The 17543-nt window shown below is 38.0% G+C and overlaps 1 protein-coding gene across 4 annotated transcripts in view; it reads left to right on the forward strand.

Annotated features, from left to right (window-relative positions):
- Positions 1-17543, forward strand: part of FRMD3 (FERM domain containing 3) — a 134885-nt gene that overhangs the window by 65647 nt on the left and 51695 nt on the right. For 3 of the 4 annotated variants that reach the window (XM_048292010.1, XM_048292011.1, XM_048292012.1), the window contains exons 3-4: positions 6876-6918; positions 17157-17235. In XM_048292010.1, the coding sequence (XP_048147967.1) occupies positions 6876-6918; positions 17157-17235 (122 nt within the window). Of the gene's footprint in view, positions 1-6875; positions 6919-11274; positions 11301-17156; positions 17236-17543 lie in introns of those variants that run through there. The other variant, XM_048292013.1, reaches the window with a different exon arrangement.

A 17543-nucleotide genomic window follows, 5' to 3' on the forward strand; every position in this document is an offset into this window, starting at 1 on the left:
AGCTCTGTGCCTGTACGTCTGGCAGTATGAAAATAAAGCTTTCAAATCAGTGAAACTACTCTTAGAGTACATTCCCTCTGTGCAGCTGATCCTGAATGATAGCTTTGAGTATACTGGGATTTTCTGACTTTCCCAGAGCAGAGAGCTGCTTGGTTCTTTGACAGAAAGATGACATGGTACACTGTGTGTTTTTCAGAGTGCCAGCCAATTTCGTCCTAAAGAACTGTTGCAGATACAATTCTCATTTTCCTTTCAAGCTTAAATATGGTGAAAACTGGTAGACAATTCTACAGGAGATAGGGTTTATTTTTGTCAGATTGCGTATTTATTTCACTAGTTAGAGTTGTGGGGAGACCCATTTGTATTCCCAAGTATGGCACTTAAAATTGAACTGGGCAGAATATTTGTTTAATCTTACAACCTAAGTAGTTCAGCATTGTACCAGTATTTACTAGGGAACGAAACTGTAACCTTGGGTCTGTCAGTAATGAATTTCTTTATCATGAAGTAGTGGTTCTGTTTTTAATGAGAGCTACAGACAAAATGTACAGCAGTTTCTCATCAGAGAGACCTTTGGAAAGGGTCAGCAAATCTTGGGTGCAGCTTATCCCTGTTCAAGCAAGAGCAGCAATTTAATACATGTACTTAAAAATGTGCACCTAGTCCCACATGAGGGTGGTGAAGGTTGGCAAGAAGACACATTGGATAATTTGCAACCTCAGGTCAATGAAGTTATGTTTTTGTGTAAGGGGTTGTGATACTCTACACAGTTACGAAAAGAGATCTGTCTGGGAGAGCTCCAGTCTATGTGAAGGGGTAGAAGACAAGTGTTACAGGCAGAACCCTAGAATGATTGAAACATAGGTTAATAAAAATCTTAATCCTTCTCTATGCATATGAAGCTCTCCTCCAGGACAGAGTTATTACAAAAGTTACTTGTATTTGCATGAACTCTTGCTGCAACACTGCTTGTTGTTTGCAGTTCAGGTGATGCTGGTTCAAAAATAATATAGTAGAACTAGAAAAGGAATGAAGAAGGCCATGACAATTATATCTACTAGAAAGGGATTTCATCCAGAGATGGATTAGACAAGAATAATATGGCTAGAAAAAGAGGTGAGTGAGAGAGAATGAGTAAGAGAGAGTCAGAGAGCAAGCAAAAGTGAATGAGAAAGATATGATGTAAATAGATTGGAGAAGGTGATCAGGGAAGAGTTGCCCTGTAGTTCTTAGAACTGAAACACTCTAAAGCAAACTAACTATAAAGTTATTGGTATTGAGAAGTAGATTTTAGAAAATTATAGGCAGTAATAAAATTCATCGTAGCTGTCAAAAATTTGAAAGAAGTGTTAAAAAATGGGAGTTTGAAAAAATTGGTGAAAGCCTACCAGGATTTACAAACAAATTGTAATGGAGGCTGGTGGAAAAAGCTAATTGAGCACAATGGGAGCTACTGCTCATTTTCTTTTTCTAAGTGCTCGCTTCAGACCATTTTCAGAGACTAAATGCTGAGTTAAATGGCAGCTTGATTTTACCAGTAGAGCTGCATTTATGTATTAAGCAAATTTGACAGAAATGAATAGTTGCGTGGAGTATATGCACATAAAGACTTATTTCAGCAGAAGTGTTACTAACTAAATATCTTGTGTAAAGATTAGTAAACTTGTAAACTAAGTCATTTTGAAAGACATACTAATAACGACAAAGAGTTTTTTTTCTATCATCTGTGAACCTGTTGTCTGTGAGAATGCAGTGGCTCATGTGTACATCAATATATGCAGATTTTATGGCCAGATGTTCAACTAATGTGGAGACTATGGATAATTTTGGCTACTCCAACACACAGCAGTGATAATTTGGAATTTTTTAAAATAAATTCCAGTTCAGAATCATACAAATGGTGATTCTGTTCCAGTGTATGTTGCTACTTCTGGATCAGATTAATGTTTGTGATAGTGATGTAACTTGTTTCTTCCTGCTTAGCATGCCACTAAATAGCATCGGTGCCGTGATTTTGGAAAAAATACAGAGGTGCAGCTCTTTTGCTACAGCAGAACAATATCAATATTCTTGGTATAAAGGTTCTTGAAACCATGAAAAAATGTTATTGGCCTCATGGTATGAAGAGACGTGCATTGTGCCCTGGGCCCTTTGGCATCTCTTGTACCTTTATGGAATGGACACCTAATTAATTCCCTGAGATTCCATGAGCTTTGGATACTGTTACTTTTTTGGTTTGTTTTCTTTTTTTTTTGGTGGGTGGTGACCTCATGCAAGAATTTACCTTGATTTTGCTCCTCATTGAAGGAAAAGATTAAATATTCATTTTCAAGATTAATACAGGGTGGAGTTTTAAATAAAATTAATTGTCTTTTACTTTTTTAGCAGTGTTTCATATCTCCGTTCTCCTGCTCTTTTCTGTTGATTAAACAAAGTTTTCTAATCCAGTCCTTACCTGGAATATTTTTGTAAAACCTGTGCATTCTTCTGATTCTATTTTACTGTGTGCACATCCAAGCACTTGGCTAAGTATTGCTTGCCGAGCGAGATTTAAATATTCATGGTATTTGGCCATTTTCAGTTGCCCTTTCATAACTGCTCCTCTTGAAACACAGGGACTAAATCAAAAGCCTCCTGGCTTGGAAGATGGGAAAGACTTGCTTTAAGCGCGGTGAAGTACTGGAACAGGTTGCCCAGAGAAGCTGCGAATGCTCATCCCTGGAAATGTTCAAGGCCAGGGTGGATAAAACTCTGACCAACTTGGTCTCATGACAGATATCTCTGTTAATGGCATGGAAGGTGGAACTAAATAATTTTTATAGACCCTTTCAACCCAGGCCACTCTATGATTCTACCACTGTGTCCTCTTTCCTCAATGCTTCTTATTTTAAAACCCTTAACTCTGTGCTGAATTAAGACCAAGCTCAGTCCTTTCAGACCTTCTCAGTGAATGGCTTTGTTTGAAACAGGTTGAAACAGGCTGAAGCGTTTTTACTAAAAACATATCAGTGTTTGTGGAGTTAAACTGACTTTCTAGAATGGTGCTTTTACCCTTGCAGGGTGTCCTTGTTCACCCTGAGCTTTTGCTGTGAAAGCTGATAGCACATCAGCTGCTCAGCACTTGTGGGTAAGCAAGAACACACCTGGCCTCGCTAATGACTACTCAGCGCCACTTAAGGGCTGATCGGAGCTGAAGGCTCTATTTACAAAATAAAAATTGCATTAGTCTAAAACACAACCTACAATTGCAATGAAATCTTAGTCAGAAGGCAATGCTCAGCATATTTTAGGATCCCAGCACCAAAAGTGATAACCATGATAGTTTGCTTACTCACCACTGGCAGTTGAAGCACCAAGATTCATTAGGTATCCCATGACTGACCTTCAAGATCTCTACGTATCTTTCTCTCTCCCTTCTGCTTCTGTGAAGACATCTGTCTGACCACTGAGACACCCAGAAACTACTGAAACCACTTTTGACAAAGAGATCAGAAATTAGTAGTGCTGAACATGAGTCTCATCTCAGGATGCTTGTTTATGTGTTAGCTGGATTAGGATCAAAGTATTTTCTTTCCCATTGGGCAGCAACCGTGTTGCTAACATGCTTTCAATGAAACAAGAGGCTGAGCCCCTGCAGGAATGATTTCTGATGATCATTAAGTACTATCACATACAGAGCCAAGCTGGTTTGAGGGTGTAGGCCATCATCCACTTAAAGCAGCCTTTATGGACTACAGTGTCAAGTACATGAGACAGAAATGAAACTGCATAAAATTACTTGAGTTTTTTTCCTCTCCCTGATTTGCACATTTTAGTGCTTGTAGAGAAATAAAAGGTTATTGTCTCTAGTTCCAGTTTTACATCTGACTAGTTTTGTTTGGGTTTTTTTATTAGTTTTTTCAAGTACAATAAAGGGTACAATAACTCCTTACAATAAAGAGGTGAAAACATCTGTGGACTGTTCTTGCAAGGCAGTGTGGCATATGTATTAACGACATTTTTTGTAGCTGAACATTTAAAATGCTTCTAAAATTTATGTTGAAAAGCTAACTCAAAATGTTATATTTCTCTTTCATCTAAGATTTTTTTTTTTCAGGAAAATTGTTAAAAAAATATTACTACATGAAAAAAGCATTTCGGAAAATCAGATACTTTTCAATTTAAAGTTTCTGCAGAAACAGTTTGATTAATTTATAGGAACCCTAATCTGGTCCTAATTATAACAACTAATTAATCTTGGAATAAATATAGCTTGGATACTGTTATTAGAGATGAGGCACAGGTATTAATTATTAATAGTCAATGCTGTAAGGCTGAAAGATAAGTACTCAGGGGAAAATCTTCCCTAAACTCAAATTGAAATATGCAAACAAATATAGGGGTGGTTATTTCCAGAAGTATTAGCAATGACTAGGTGTTTATCTTTCCCTGACAGTCAGAGAGCATTAAGCACCTAATTGCTGTCTTTGAAAATCTCCACAAATTATAAAATAACACCTCACTTTTCTGGAAGATTCAACTGAATTGTGTACACGTTTGCAATCTTCCACCAACAGAAGGTCACAACAGAAATCTGAGCTTGTAAAAACTGCCTGTCAGTTCCATGACCTCCATGTGAAGGTCTAGATTGCTTTATTGCTCAATGTCTTTTCAATCTATTTTTAACCCATGAAGGTCAGGTCTTAGTGAAACATGTTTATATTTGGATGTGTTAGGTAAATCTACATTCCTGGGGGTTTGAGGAATTTCATCCATGTTTCCCTTCTTTCATTATTTGCATGGTTATTATGAGGGTTTTGTATTTGCAAATCGGCTTTTTTTACCTCTGACATTTTTGTTAGAATAGGTAATTAACTTTTTCAAACAGCTCTAAATGCTGGTCTAGTCTGTGCTGATATTCCAGCTTGGTATTTCAAAAGGAAATATCAAGAATGTTGTGTTGTGTTTCTGCTAGATGAAAATAGTAAATAATATTAGCTTTCCGTTTCCTGGAAGCAGTACAGTGTGGAACACTGTCCAAGTTCCCCTTTGCTGTCTGAATCTTCATCTAACACTGGCCTGGTCCTGGTGGATGTGGGATGGGTGTGTGAAGAGGTTAAGGAAAGTGCACTTGTATATCTCTGTGTCCTGACTGGTTTCTTGTATGTGAATTCATTCTGGATTATGTATCTATAAACCACTGCAGACTGTATAAAATTTCTTAAATCTTATTGTCTTAATTGTCTTTACCTTTTTATGAGCAGCTCTCACCCCCCATTATTCAGAGTGAAACATATAAAAAATTTATATACATGATCTAAAAAAAGACTGAAATGAGCTAGATATTTCTGGTAAGTCAGTGAAACAGTCATTGCTGCTTCAATTCTGTTTCTTTCATCTTTTTTTCCTAAAAAGAGAGATACTGGGAAAAGGGAATAGGTAAAGAAAAGTGTAGGGTTGTTGTTTTGTTGTGGCTGTTGTTTGAAGTTTGAGGTTATTGGTTTTTTTTTTTTTTTGTTTGCACCAGGGCTCCATATCAGTCTCTCAGTGATAAGTGAACTTCAAATAGAAATATATTGCAGAGCTTATCTCCAATATAATACTGTAAACGACATGTAGGTGTTTCTGAGCAGCCATAGCACATAAATGGCAGATATTTGAAAATGTTCTTTCCAAGGTATTTGTTTTGTCAAAAGTTCTCTTTCAGAAAACTAATTTACAGTTATCTTGACTTCATCTGAATTCTTGAGATGCCATAATTTTTAAAATAATAATTTTATGTCAGTTGTTAACAACTCTACAAAATATCTACCCCTGATTGTTCTCTGTAGTAGAATGACTAAAAGTTATGAGGAGAAATGGTATCCCATGTAGGATATTTTAAGTATTATATATGGTCTAATAAATTCTAGGTTTTCTTTTTTGCAGTTGACCAAAGGGTTTCAGAGCTAGAATGAAATGGTTAGAAATGAAACCCCTTAGTGCAAGGCCTTCCAGTGTTGAGTATGCTTATTAAAACTGAATGCTGTGCTTTTTGACCAGCTGCTTCTGCAGCACAAATCGCATTTTACTGTGGAGATTTTTGCTTACAGGAAAAATACTAGTACAAAAGCTGCTGGCTGTGGTCAGAAGTCGCACCTGAATATCAGCATATTCTTTTGTCTGACAAAACACCCTCCTGAGGAGGTCAGCTAGTGCTAGCAGGGGAGGTGCTAAGGCTCTTAATTAAAATGTGAGCCTAACTTTTGGTTGCAGAAGTACCTGATTTTATTTTTTAAAAGAATAAAAAAATGAAACTTTTCCTGCCAAAACAGTCTTTTCCTGGAAAGTTATGCACCTACTGATAAGTGTCTATACCTCTCTGTTGTACATTGGCTGTGTGTATTTTGAGCATTTCCTGGAAAAGTGCACTCTTTTTCCCTTCAGCTTTTTAGTTATTGCTAGAAGAGAACAATAGCTTGTGTCCTGAGGGTTTTGACTGGGGATATAGTATTTAGACATTCTTCAGTTATATGAAATGTAGAAGACAACACAAATGAAGAGACAGCATTAAAGTTTCTGAACAGTCTGTCCTACTGTCTGATATGACCGCGCTTCTGGAAAACAATGGCTGAAAGTATGAGACTGAAATGTCTTCTGCAAGCTGAGAACTAGCACCTATACCCTTTAAATGTGTCTTTGAAATATCTGTCATGTTTCTATCTCAACTACATCTATTTTACAGGCATTGGTGACATCAAGTGTGCTTACACAGTGCAATTACAGCATGGGGTGCTTTTCTCATTTATGTATGTCTCAGTGAAACAAAATTCCTACTTCTTGTTTTTGGTATCATATACATTTACATTGTCTACTGTGTTCAGTATTAATCTCTGCTCTCTGCTTTGTCTTTCCAGCACTGGCTTGAGCCCAACAAATCCATCTTCAAACAAATGAAATGTAAGTCTTGAGAGCTCATGTTTTTAAACTGATTTTCAAATGTCTGAAGGTTTTCTTGTGCTTCCATGCAGTAATTTAGAATAAGCTGCATTTATTTCTCAGGGCAAATATGTCTTTCGTGTCCTATCTGGAGTCCTAAAAGCTTTATGCTACCCTGATTTCACCATCTCACAGTGCTCTGCACATCAAAAGCTTTTCCTTACTGCTCAAGGCTAGAGCCAGAGGCCAGCAGATGTTTGGGGTGGCAGATCTGGTGGGAAGACCTGTATGTTCCAGCTCCCATTTTCAGTCAAATGCAATCAGCCACTGGGAGATGGCAATAAAAATGGAATGTGGCAATTGCTTCTGGGTCTTTTCTGGTTTTCCTTTTTTCTGCTGCCCCTTGCTGCCTGAAAATGCAGAGTATTGACTTGAGATCATTGTTGTCTAGCAAAATCAAGTACTGTGGGCTAAGCAGTGAGCTTCTGACACTGGTGGGGGGAAATTAAGATCATTATTTTTAAAAATGTCCTCAAAACAGGAATGTATTATATTAATTATCTTTTTGAAATGTTCCTGTCTGGCTTATGGTTTCCATTAAACAGTCCACCTGTGAAGACCGCTCCAGGAGACAGAGCTGCTTTGGTACTCAGAAGTTTATGTCAAGCAGCAGAAGACAGTTTATTTAGCAGTTCTGGAGACTTGACTTAGCTCATTAGAAGTTGCGTCTTAGCCATTATCTATCTATCTATCTATCCATCTATCTAGAGTGCTGTGAGTGTTCTGAATTATTCAAAACAACTTTTCCTGCATACAGATGTTGCCTACATGTGGTAGATTCCATGATCAATTCCATAGATGTAGCGATTTGATGGCCTCATCAGAGGATTTCTGTGGCTTTTGTGATAGAATCCTAATCAAAACTCCAAAAACAAATGAAAGCATAGCAAAAAAAGCAAAATAAAATGCAGCTAGCATGAGGTTATCGTGGTGAACAGGTCTTAAGAACAACAGCAAAAAAAAATGAGATGCTAACAAAGGATTTTTGTTACCAGCCTTAGATTTAGAATATAGAGGTTGAATTAACTATATGATTGGCAACTTACATCTATTACTAGTGTAACTTAACTTCATCTTATGTCACAGAAGAAGGACTTTAGTTGCTACAATAACCCTTTAAGGAAAAAAGAAAATAAAGCTATGTGTATATTTTATGTACATGTCTAGAATCCATTAGATTATGCTCCCACAGGTTTCAAGGACATTTTTTCATGAATTTGGCATCAGAAACATTTTGACTTATTTTTCTAAAAATAGTCTATATTAATGTAGAACACCAAACAATTTCTAAAGGCACAAGGTTAACTCATACTTGATCTAAAAATATTCAGTTTATTATGAAAAGGTTTAGACTCAGAAGAAGAAATTACTGATACTCATTTGCAAAACATTCCAATCTCAGGTGGCAAAAGTGAGGACTGAAATTAGTAGACAGTGCAAAGTCTAAAAACTGAAGCAATGAAGTAACTGGTTAATAGCACATATGTTATGCATACATGGTTTCTGGGAGAAATGATGGCAGAAAGCTAATCACAGTGACTGTATTAGATGGATGTTTTCTTTTATTTCTTTGCATTAAGGAATTAAGGAAACAAGAGTAATTTTCTCTGGTAATACTAATGACTCAAAAAGTTCTAAATTCAGTTGAATGCTTAGATTTACATAGAATTGTGAAGCACTTGCGTACATGCAGAAAATTTTCAAAAATGCTGTGTGCTTGAGCTCAACTACTATTTGTAGGGAACTTCCTTTTCCTCCAGCACAGCAGCAAGTTTTTCAGTGTGTTTATTCATGCACTCAGTACTGACAAGTATTTGGAGCAGAAAAGGTTTGACTAGTAGAAGTATTCTGGTATACATTTATACTAGCTTTCATGAGTCTCATGAATCAATCAGGCATAATCCTTCTATATAGTCAGGTTGTACAGAATTCACTATCTGGCAACAGTACATTTCTGGAACAGAATGTTGTATATTTGGAGCTCTGAAGTGTCCGTAGGATCTTGTGTGGTGTGCTAAGTTTTAACTTCTTAAGCTTTGGAAAAAATAGTTTCAAGTTCACGTTTAGTAACACTGGGATATGACAGGAATAATCTTCTAAAATGTTTTCTGTTTTGTCTTATCGCATATGAAATCATATTTAAAAGTGTGCTGGTGCCACACAAAAAGAATGAAGGCATGGTATATTTTCTGTCTCATCATCTACGTTTGCATTTTCCACTCTCATTTTAATATTTGTGTTTTAACATGACGTGTAAAGTCTAGATCTGTGCCTCAGCCATTTCTACCATGAATTTTGCCCAAGACGGAACAATTTAGTTTCTGAGAAATGTCCTGAACCACTGCCAGTCTTGTTTGTACAGATTGAAGCCAACTGGTGACCCATGATCAACAGCTGCAAGAAGTGTGCTTCCAATAGTGTGTTGGAAAACTGTCTGGAAGGTTGCCTAAGGAAGCTGTATCTTTGTGGTTCAGGATACAGAACTTCTGAAAGAAATTTTTCTGTTCTTTTGCTTTTCTGTGCTTTTGCGTGTTTTTGTGTATACTGTTATTCTCTCCCAAATGCTGGCAGTAAAGTTCTCTTTTTGGCCATCCTACACATTGTGTTGCTTATTTTCTGTTTAGGAATAGAATAGTGTAAAACCCGAGTCACATCAGCACTGTTTAAGTAAAGAACAGAGTTTTCCCATGCACTTTCTCTCTTGCTACTTTTGGATTAATTTTAAAGATTATTCTGTATAGTAATATACAGCTCTCCTGTAACCTGTTTGGTGGGAAATGTCCAAATATATGTGTTTTGTTCTTGATGACAATGGAACAGAATATTTTCTGTTTCTCTGATATGCAGGAGTTCTAAATGTCCATGTTTTTCTTTCTGCCTTGCCTAACTGAAAGAGTGTACACTACATATTAGGGGAAAATTCTTTACTGTGAGGGTAGTGAGGCACTGCAACATGTTGTCCAGAAAGGTAGTAGGTGTCCCGTTCTTGGAGGTGTTCAAGGCCAGGTTGGAACCTGGTCTAGTGCAAGTTGCTCCTGCCCATGGAAGGAGGTTTGGAACTAGATGATCTTTAACATCTCTTCAAACCCAAACCACTCCATAATTCTAGATCTGAAAGAGTAAAGATAAAAGGATTTTCTCCTGTGTCAGGTCATTGGAATTTTGTAATTAAATTGCCTAATCTCTAATCCTGTCCTAAAATCTGAAAGGAGGTAGAATGAACCAGAGGATCTCAGTACAAATGTAAAGAAAAGTTTAGTCAAATATGAGATTCATAAATACGTGTACAATGAGAACAGGAAGTTTTGTGTGATCCTCCCGGCTGTGTATTCTATACCTGTGATCCTCATGAAGATTTAGTAACACCTTTTTAAGCATTATTATAAGCAGGTGACAAAAATCCGCCTTGCCCTGTAACTAATGGGTGCAATGTGGGAGACCCCTAGTTTGAGATTTGTGATGGATCAGGTATCACTTATACATAAAAACACTGAGTAATGCTCTGTCTGTCTTAAAAATGCTTAGCAAGGAGTTTGGATAAACAGCTGATTCATCTGGTAAGGGAAGAGGCATGTGGAAACAACTGAGTATGTCTTAATGGTTCCCCAGAGATCCTTCTGCAGCATTAGTGAACATGAAGACTATTTGAGTGTAATATTTTTCTTGCTTGTTTGTTTGTTTTTTAAATTTCACTAGCTTTTTGTAGGATACTGTAGTTCAGAGAATATGTAACATCTGCTTTTGGCTTTCAGTATCCACCTGTACTTCATGTGTAGTATAAAACCCCAACACTGCCAGTGCAGTGAATTACAGAAGGTAGTATTTGTGCTATCAAGTTTTTCACCAGCTTTTAAAAACTATTTTCTTCTTTCATAATGTTGTGGTTTGACCCCAGTGTCTTGGGGTGACTTTATGATGTGTATCCCATATGGTTGCCCTATGCCCAGAAGTTAATTTTTGTGCCCTTCTATGCCTTTAAACTGAGCCTGAGAGGGGGAAGGAAAAACTGAGCAAAACTTTCTCAAAGCAGTTTGCAGCTTTTTCAAGGTCACACAGAGATAGTGACTGTTTTTTTCCAGCTGCAGCAGGGGAGGGAGGAAGCACCCGGCTTGCTGCTTTCCAGTCAGCTTTTGGCCAGTTGTTCAGTTTCTTTTTCTCTGGGGAGAGACTGAGAGTTGAATTTTTTTCCTTCCCTGGAATTTCGTATTTTCTCCCTTTTCTGCTGGACTGCTTCAACATCAGAGCACATCAGGAGGACTTTCCACCGGGCACAGAGGGCCTGGCCCTGGACCAAGCCCCAGCTCCGAGGAGACCAAAGGAGGACTCTTAACACTTTTTCCCAGGTTTTTTCTCCACAGCGAGAGATTTTATTATTTAGCATTATTTTCCTTTTCCTGTGTGTTTGGTAAACAAACAGTTTTTATCTCCTTCACTTTCCTTCGAGGAAAACTAATTTTTTTCCCGAACCTGGTGGGGGAAGGGTGGTTGTGCCTTCTCTCAGAGGATATGTTTCTAAATTTGGCCAAACCGGAACAAATTCAGTGGCGCCCAACTGTGTGGCTTGAAGGAAAGTGAAAAGCCTGTGCTAATTACATTTTGGTTTGAATTTACTTATTCTGTGTTGGGGTAAAATAGTCACCATGTTAGTTGAGTTCATAATGTCTCTCTGGCTTGATATATTCATGTATTTCTGGTCCGTAGGCTTGTTTAAGGTACTAGTGCCTTTCTGGTCCCTAGGCCTATCTGCCTATCCACAACTTGCTCCAATCTTATCCTTGATAAGGAATTTTTGCAGAGCAGGGGCATGAATTCAGATTTCTATTTTGCTGTGCTTGGTGATAATGATTTATAAGAAGTTAACAGAGGTACAGGCAGCTGTTCGAAGTGTGTATGATATGTGGTTTCTCCACCATAACTCCAGTCCTAGCTTTGGTAGCCTGTTTTGGGAATTTATTAGTAATTGCACCCAGATTGTAAGAGGAGGAGGAGACACAGTTTCTCTTTCCTTTAAATTTGATAGGTTATCTTTTGAGAGTGTTCAGTTTCCCCTGGATGTTAAAGAGACCACCCTCCTGGTATTTAATTCGGTAATCTTCCTCTATGTGGTTTGCAGCTTGTCTAGAATGAGAGCTCAGATTTCCAGGGTGACTGATGAGACACCTGACCCAGAGGTGGAACATCCTGAGTGGGGTGGGGAATGGGAGGATATGGGTCAAATCCTGAAGAAATTCTCTGACCCAATGGTTTGCAATTTCCCCCCTGAACAAGTTCAGAGACCAGCTGAGGTGTGGAAATATTTGAAAGAGAAATACAATGACAATTCTAATGAGAAAAAGCTCATTGCAATAGGTTGGGCTTTGGCATATGCCTATCTCACACTGCAGCAGGTAAAGGTAGAGAGGCAGGAAGATAAATCAGCAAACCCTGCAGATACCCCAGTCACTCAGGCTGCAGATAAACCAGACAGCAAGCCCAAACCAGATGGAGAGTCTAAGCCACTGACAGTGGCTCCTGTCATGAGAAAAAAACACACAACCAAAACTGATCGTCCAGTGAAAGATGAAGATAATGCAGGGGAAGGAACCTCAGAACCACCAACTGACTCAGGAACAGAAACCATTACTGAGTCATTGTCTATAAAGGACCTTCACAGCTTAAGAAGGGACTACACCCGATGGTCTGATGAATCCATAATAAGTTGGATGGTCTGTATTTGGGATGCTGCAGGTGATGATGTGATGCTGGATGGTGCTGAAGTGAGGCATTTGGGTTCCCTGTCACATGATCCAGTCATCAACCAAGCGATGAAAAGGGAGGCTGACTCTGCCAGTCTCTGGAGATGGGTTTTGACAGGTGTGGTTGAAAGATATATGTGCGGAGATGATCTCTACATGCAGCAAACCCAGTGGAAGACCATAGAACAAGGGATCCAACGCCTGAGAGAACTAGGGGTGGTAGAGATTGTCTTCACAGATGATCCAGGATTGAGGAGCCCAGACCGGGCCAGAGTTAATCCATTCATGTGGCGAAAACTCATATGACTTGGGCAAGAATATGCTTCTGCTTTAGCAATAATGAAACCGAACTACGGTGTGAATGAGACTGTGCAGGATATGGCAGTGAAGCTCCGAGTATATGCAGACTCTGTGCATGGCCCAACCCATGCAAAAATCGCAGCTGTGGAAACAAGGGTGCAGAAAATGGAAGATGAAATAAAGAAGAATCACCAGGAACTCAAGAAGGAGATCAAAGAGGGCCTTCTCCAAATCTCAGCGGTACAGATCAGGGATTCTGATACCAAACGCGGACGTTCCCAAGAGGCCCAACCAGCCACCAATCCCCACACAGCCACACACTCAGTCCCTCACCATCAGGATCAGGGAGAGAAGGGTAAAAGCTGGAAAACTCTGCGCTAAGACTAAGACAGTTTAATAGGGAAAAAGAAAAGCACTCACAAGCAAATCAAAACAAGGGATTAATTCACCACTTCCCATGGGCAGGGAGGTGTTCAGCCATCTCCAGGACAGCAGAGGCCCACCATATGTAACAGTGACTTGGGAAGAAAATCACTCCAAAAATCTCCCCTCTTCCTTTTTCCTCCTACTTTATATACTGAACATGATGCCATGTCGTCTGGAATATCCCTCTGGTCAGCTGGGGTCACCTGTCCTGGCTGTGTCTCCTTCCAACCTCCCTTGTACTCACAGTCTCCTCCCCAGTGCGCCAGTACAAAAAGCAGTGAAGGCCTTGGCTCTGCGCAAGCCCTGCTCAGCAACAACAAAAACATCTCTGTATTATCCACCCCATGTTCAACACAAAACACAGTCATTGTGAAGGAAATTAACTCTACCCCAGCATAAACCACCACACATGAATACTTTTTTCTTTTTTCAGATTATTTTTCTATGAAGAAAATGGTAATATAGATGTGTAGGTTTTTTGTAGACTTTGTGATTCTCATGTGAGACTCAGTCCCTTAATTACTGATGTCTGTACCAAGGGAGACAGCTCCCATATTCCTCTTTGTTCAGGTCAGTGTGTTGTAGCTTTGGGCATACTTTAGGGAGATCGTTACTGTTTCATGTACATAGAATATTCTACCTTAGTTAAATGTAAGTCAAATAAACTTTAAAAACATACAATCAGTTGCCTGGAGAACTATGCTCTGTGTGTAGTTCCTTCATGAGGAACACTTAACATAATTTAAATGATCTTATTTGTTCTTTTGCCTTCACCTCTTACATACTGTTCGCATATAAACTGGAAAATCAATAGTTTTGCTTCAATGGAGTTTGCTGTCAACACTATTCTCCACACTAAAGTCCTTTTAAATTATTGCAATTGTGAATAATTTTTAGTGAGAAAGTGAACTCTGATGGTAGGAAGTTCTGACAGAGCCTTGGGCATTTCTCTATGCCAGCTACTCCTTATCTGAGAGATAAAGGACCCTTTTGAAAGTAAAGGCTTATAAGAAATGGCTATTAAAAAACTGATTATGTGCTTGTTAGTTTTGTGTTGATGAAATGTGCTCCTGCAAATTTTGCTCTGTTTTCAGAAGGTTTGTTGTTAATGTTTGCACTTTAATATGTAAGTGGTAGAAGTAATTTTACTTTCAAGGAATTGAGAAATTATCTGGCTTGACAATCACATCTCTTGAGCTGATAAAATTCTGCTATGAGAAACCAATGAAAGAACATGAAGTCCTGATGTGAATTTCTCCAGTGCAGTAAAATCTATAAGAAAAAGGCCTTTTTAAATATTTACATATCATCTAATGTGTCTTGGGAAGAACCTTAGGCTTATGATCTACCTTAAAATTAAGATGGAGAGTAAAGTGGATAGCTCTGGGAGTTCCCTCCTTCCCCATTCAAATGTTCATTGTGTCTGGTTTTCTAATCAAGAATAAGAAACAGAAAAAGAAGATCTCCTTCTGTAATTGCAGGGAACTTTCTTATCTCCAGAGATGAATTAGATGGATGGGTTCATATTCTTTTTAACATTTCAAATTGTTAGCTGGGTTTGTCCATTCTTGCACAGCAATAGAGAAGGGACTGCAGGTTGCAGCAGACTTGTATAGTATTGCTGCACTGCCGAGGAGGAATACTGTTACAGAAGCTTGAGTCTAGGAAAAGATTTGCAAAATAGGCTTTAAGCTGCCTTGACAAATCTCCTGCATGTCCTGTGCATTGGTGTGTACTTCTGTCACATACTGTTCTTCTGCTACAAATAAAACATTTCCTACTTTAACATTTCTTATGAATGTGGGCTATTTTTATAGTGCAGTTCAGCCATCCGTTCCTCACTATGATACTCTTTTCTTATAGGGCAGCTGCTAGTTCTATGTGGTTACTGCCAGAGTGGAACTCTTCTAATACAAATCCTTTTTTTTTCTTTCTTTATTTTTACCACAGACAGATTTTCAATTTTTTTATTGACATTGAAAAATTGGGTAAAATTCAGTACATTTTGGGGTCTTGCAGTAGGCTTGTATTTGCTAGGGCCCTCATTAACTACTCTTACATCTGCATTGCTATTTCAAGCCCAAACTAAATCGAAATCTGCCAAAATATCTAAAAGGTCTTTTTTTCTGAGAAAGAGCTCTTGCTTGTTTAATTCAGGTTGTCTCTTCTATCATGTTTTGTAAGTGAAACAGTATTCCAAAAGCATGGGTTTTCCTCCCTTGCTTAGTTTTAAGATGCCTATTGAGGAGTGAGAGAACCGTTTAAGATGACTTCAGTTATCTTGTGCTTTGTCCAGGCAACTCGACTCCTTAGTGAGTTTCTGCATGGCTGCTTTCCTTTCTGGGACAGTGAATTCACTTTACCTTCTACGCTGCCGTAACAGGGCAGGGAAGACATAATGATGTCTGCTGTTTTACAGCCTCTTTTCAGATAATGCTGCAGTCTAAGACAGCAAAGCCCACAGAAAATAGACTGAGTGTTTCTCTAGCCTTCAGAGGGCTTCTCCAGATTTGAAAAGTGTGAAAGTTCAAACCTCTTCTAGAGAAAAAGGCTTATTTTTCTTTATTCATTTCCTCTTCATTTCTATTTATTATTGATTACTTGCTTTCTTTTTTTTCCCTGTATTTTTCATCATTCCATTCCCATCCCTTCTGAATTTCCTCCTTGTGTCTTAAATGAGTAGTTATTTAAACAAGGAAAAAAAGGTGAAATGAGCAGTTTTAATTGAGGCTGACTGTACTTAAAACAAGTACAATGTGAGGTTTTGAAAGAGGAACATATTCCTTTATCTTCCAGAAGAGTTGAGCCTTCTGAAAGATACCAAACATAACAAAAGATTCAATGCATTTCAATTTTGTATTGCTGTTGTACATCACACGGAACTGTGTGGTATCCAGAGATGTGTTTCTGGAACACTGCAGTCAGAGTAGATTGAAGAGTATCATGATTGTTGAACTAATTACCATATAAAGCTTATACAAGCCTATGAACTGGTAAGCTTTAGAAGTTGGTACAGTAAAATGTTCTGGTAGCTTACTAATTACTGTTATAATTTACAATTTAAAAAAAGTATTATTGATTTCACGTGTTGGTGTCTTCCATTTTCTCTGTAATTTTTTTTTTGTGGTTTTCTTCTGCCTTCCCTTTTCCTGCTGTAGAAGCACCATCTCTTCAAGGTTTTGCAAATTTAAAACTGACTGCATACGTTGAGAATATACCACAAACAAAATATTTTAAAACTAACTAGAATATTATAGACCTGCACTTCACTCTGAATCAAAGTGCTCGAGAGGCACTGATTAAAAAATTGTAATATTTCCTGTTGTCATGATCCTTTCCTCTTTCTCCATTCCCTTTTCCCTTTTCCTTTTCTTTTTCCCCCCTTTCTTTTCTCTTGAAAGGTTTGTACGTCAGGCCTGGTATTGATACCATTGCTCAGAATTAGGTACTATAGTCTTATTAAATACTGGAAACAGAAATATTTCTATTGTTATTAGGAAAGGTACAGAAATATTTCTATTTAATTTCACAAATTAAATGGTTTCTTCAATTTTGTAGTATTACCATTGTTTACTGTTTGCCAAAAAAACCACCCCAAAATAAAGCATATATAATATTTACTGCTCGTTTGAACCTCTGCCTAAACTAACCACTAGTAAAACTCTAAGGTTGCTCTTTCAGAGTGGCTTAAGCAATGTTTCTTTGCTAGTGTTCTCATGCTTTTTCTTTATGTTTCAGCTCATCCACCATACACCATGTGCTTTAGAGTGAAATTCTACCCACATGAACCCTTGAAGATTAAAGAAGAGCTCACCAGGTATTTTTTTGGTGGTTTTTTTTTTGTTTGTTTGGGTTTTTTTGTTTGTTTTGTTTTGTTTTGCTCTGTTTTGTTTTGTTTTGTTTAATCTGTGCATTTAATGTGCATTGCTAACAAGTTCAAGAAAAGGCAGATTGTGTGGGGTAGATTTCTCACTATTTCTGCTAAAATTAGCATAGGCTGACATTTGCAATACTGATCACTCTTCTTTTTATTGTGATTTTTAAAAGCAGTTTAAGAGAGCTTTTCTATAACATACAGAAAATAGTTAGGTTATACAAGAACTTTCAGGAAGTGATTCAATGGTC

Source organism: Corvus hawaiiensis, chromosome Z, assembly GCF_020740725.1.
Source record: "Corvus hawaiiensis isolate bCorHaw1 chromosome Z, bCorHaw1.pri.cur, whole genome shotgun sequence".
In the NCBI taxonomy this organism is placed as follows: domain Eukaryota; kingdom Metazoa; phylum Chordata; class Aves; order Passeriformes; family Corvidae; genus Corvus; species Corvus hawaiiensis.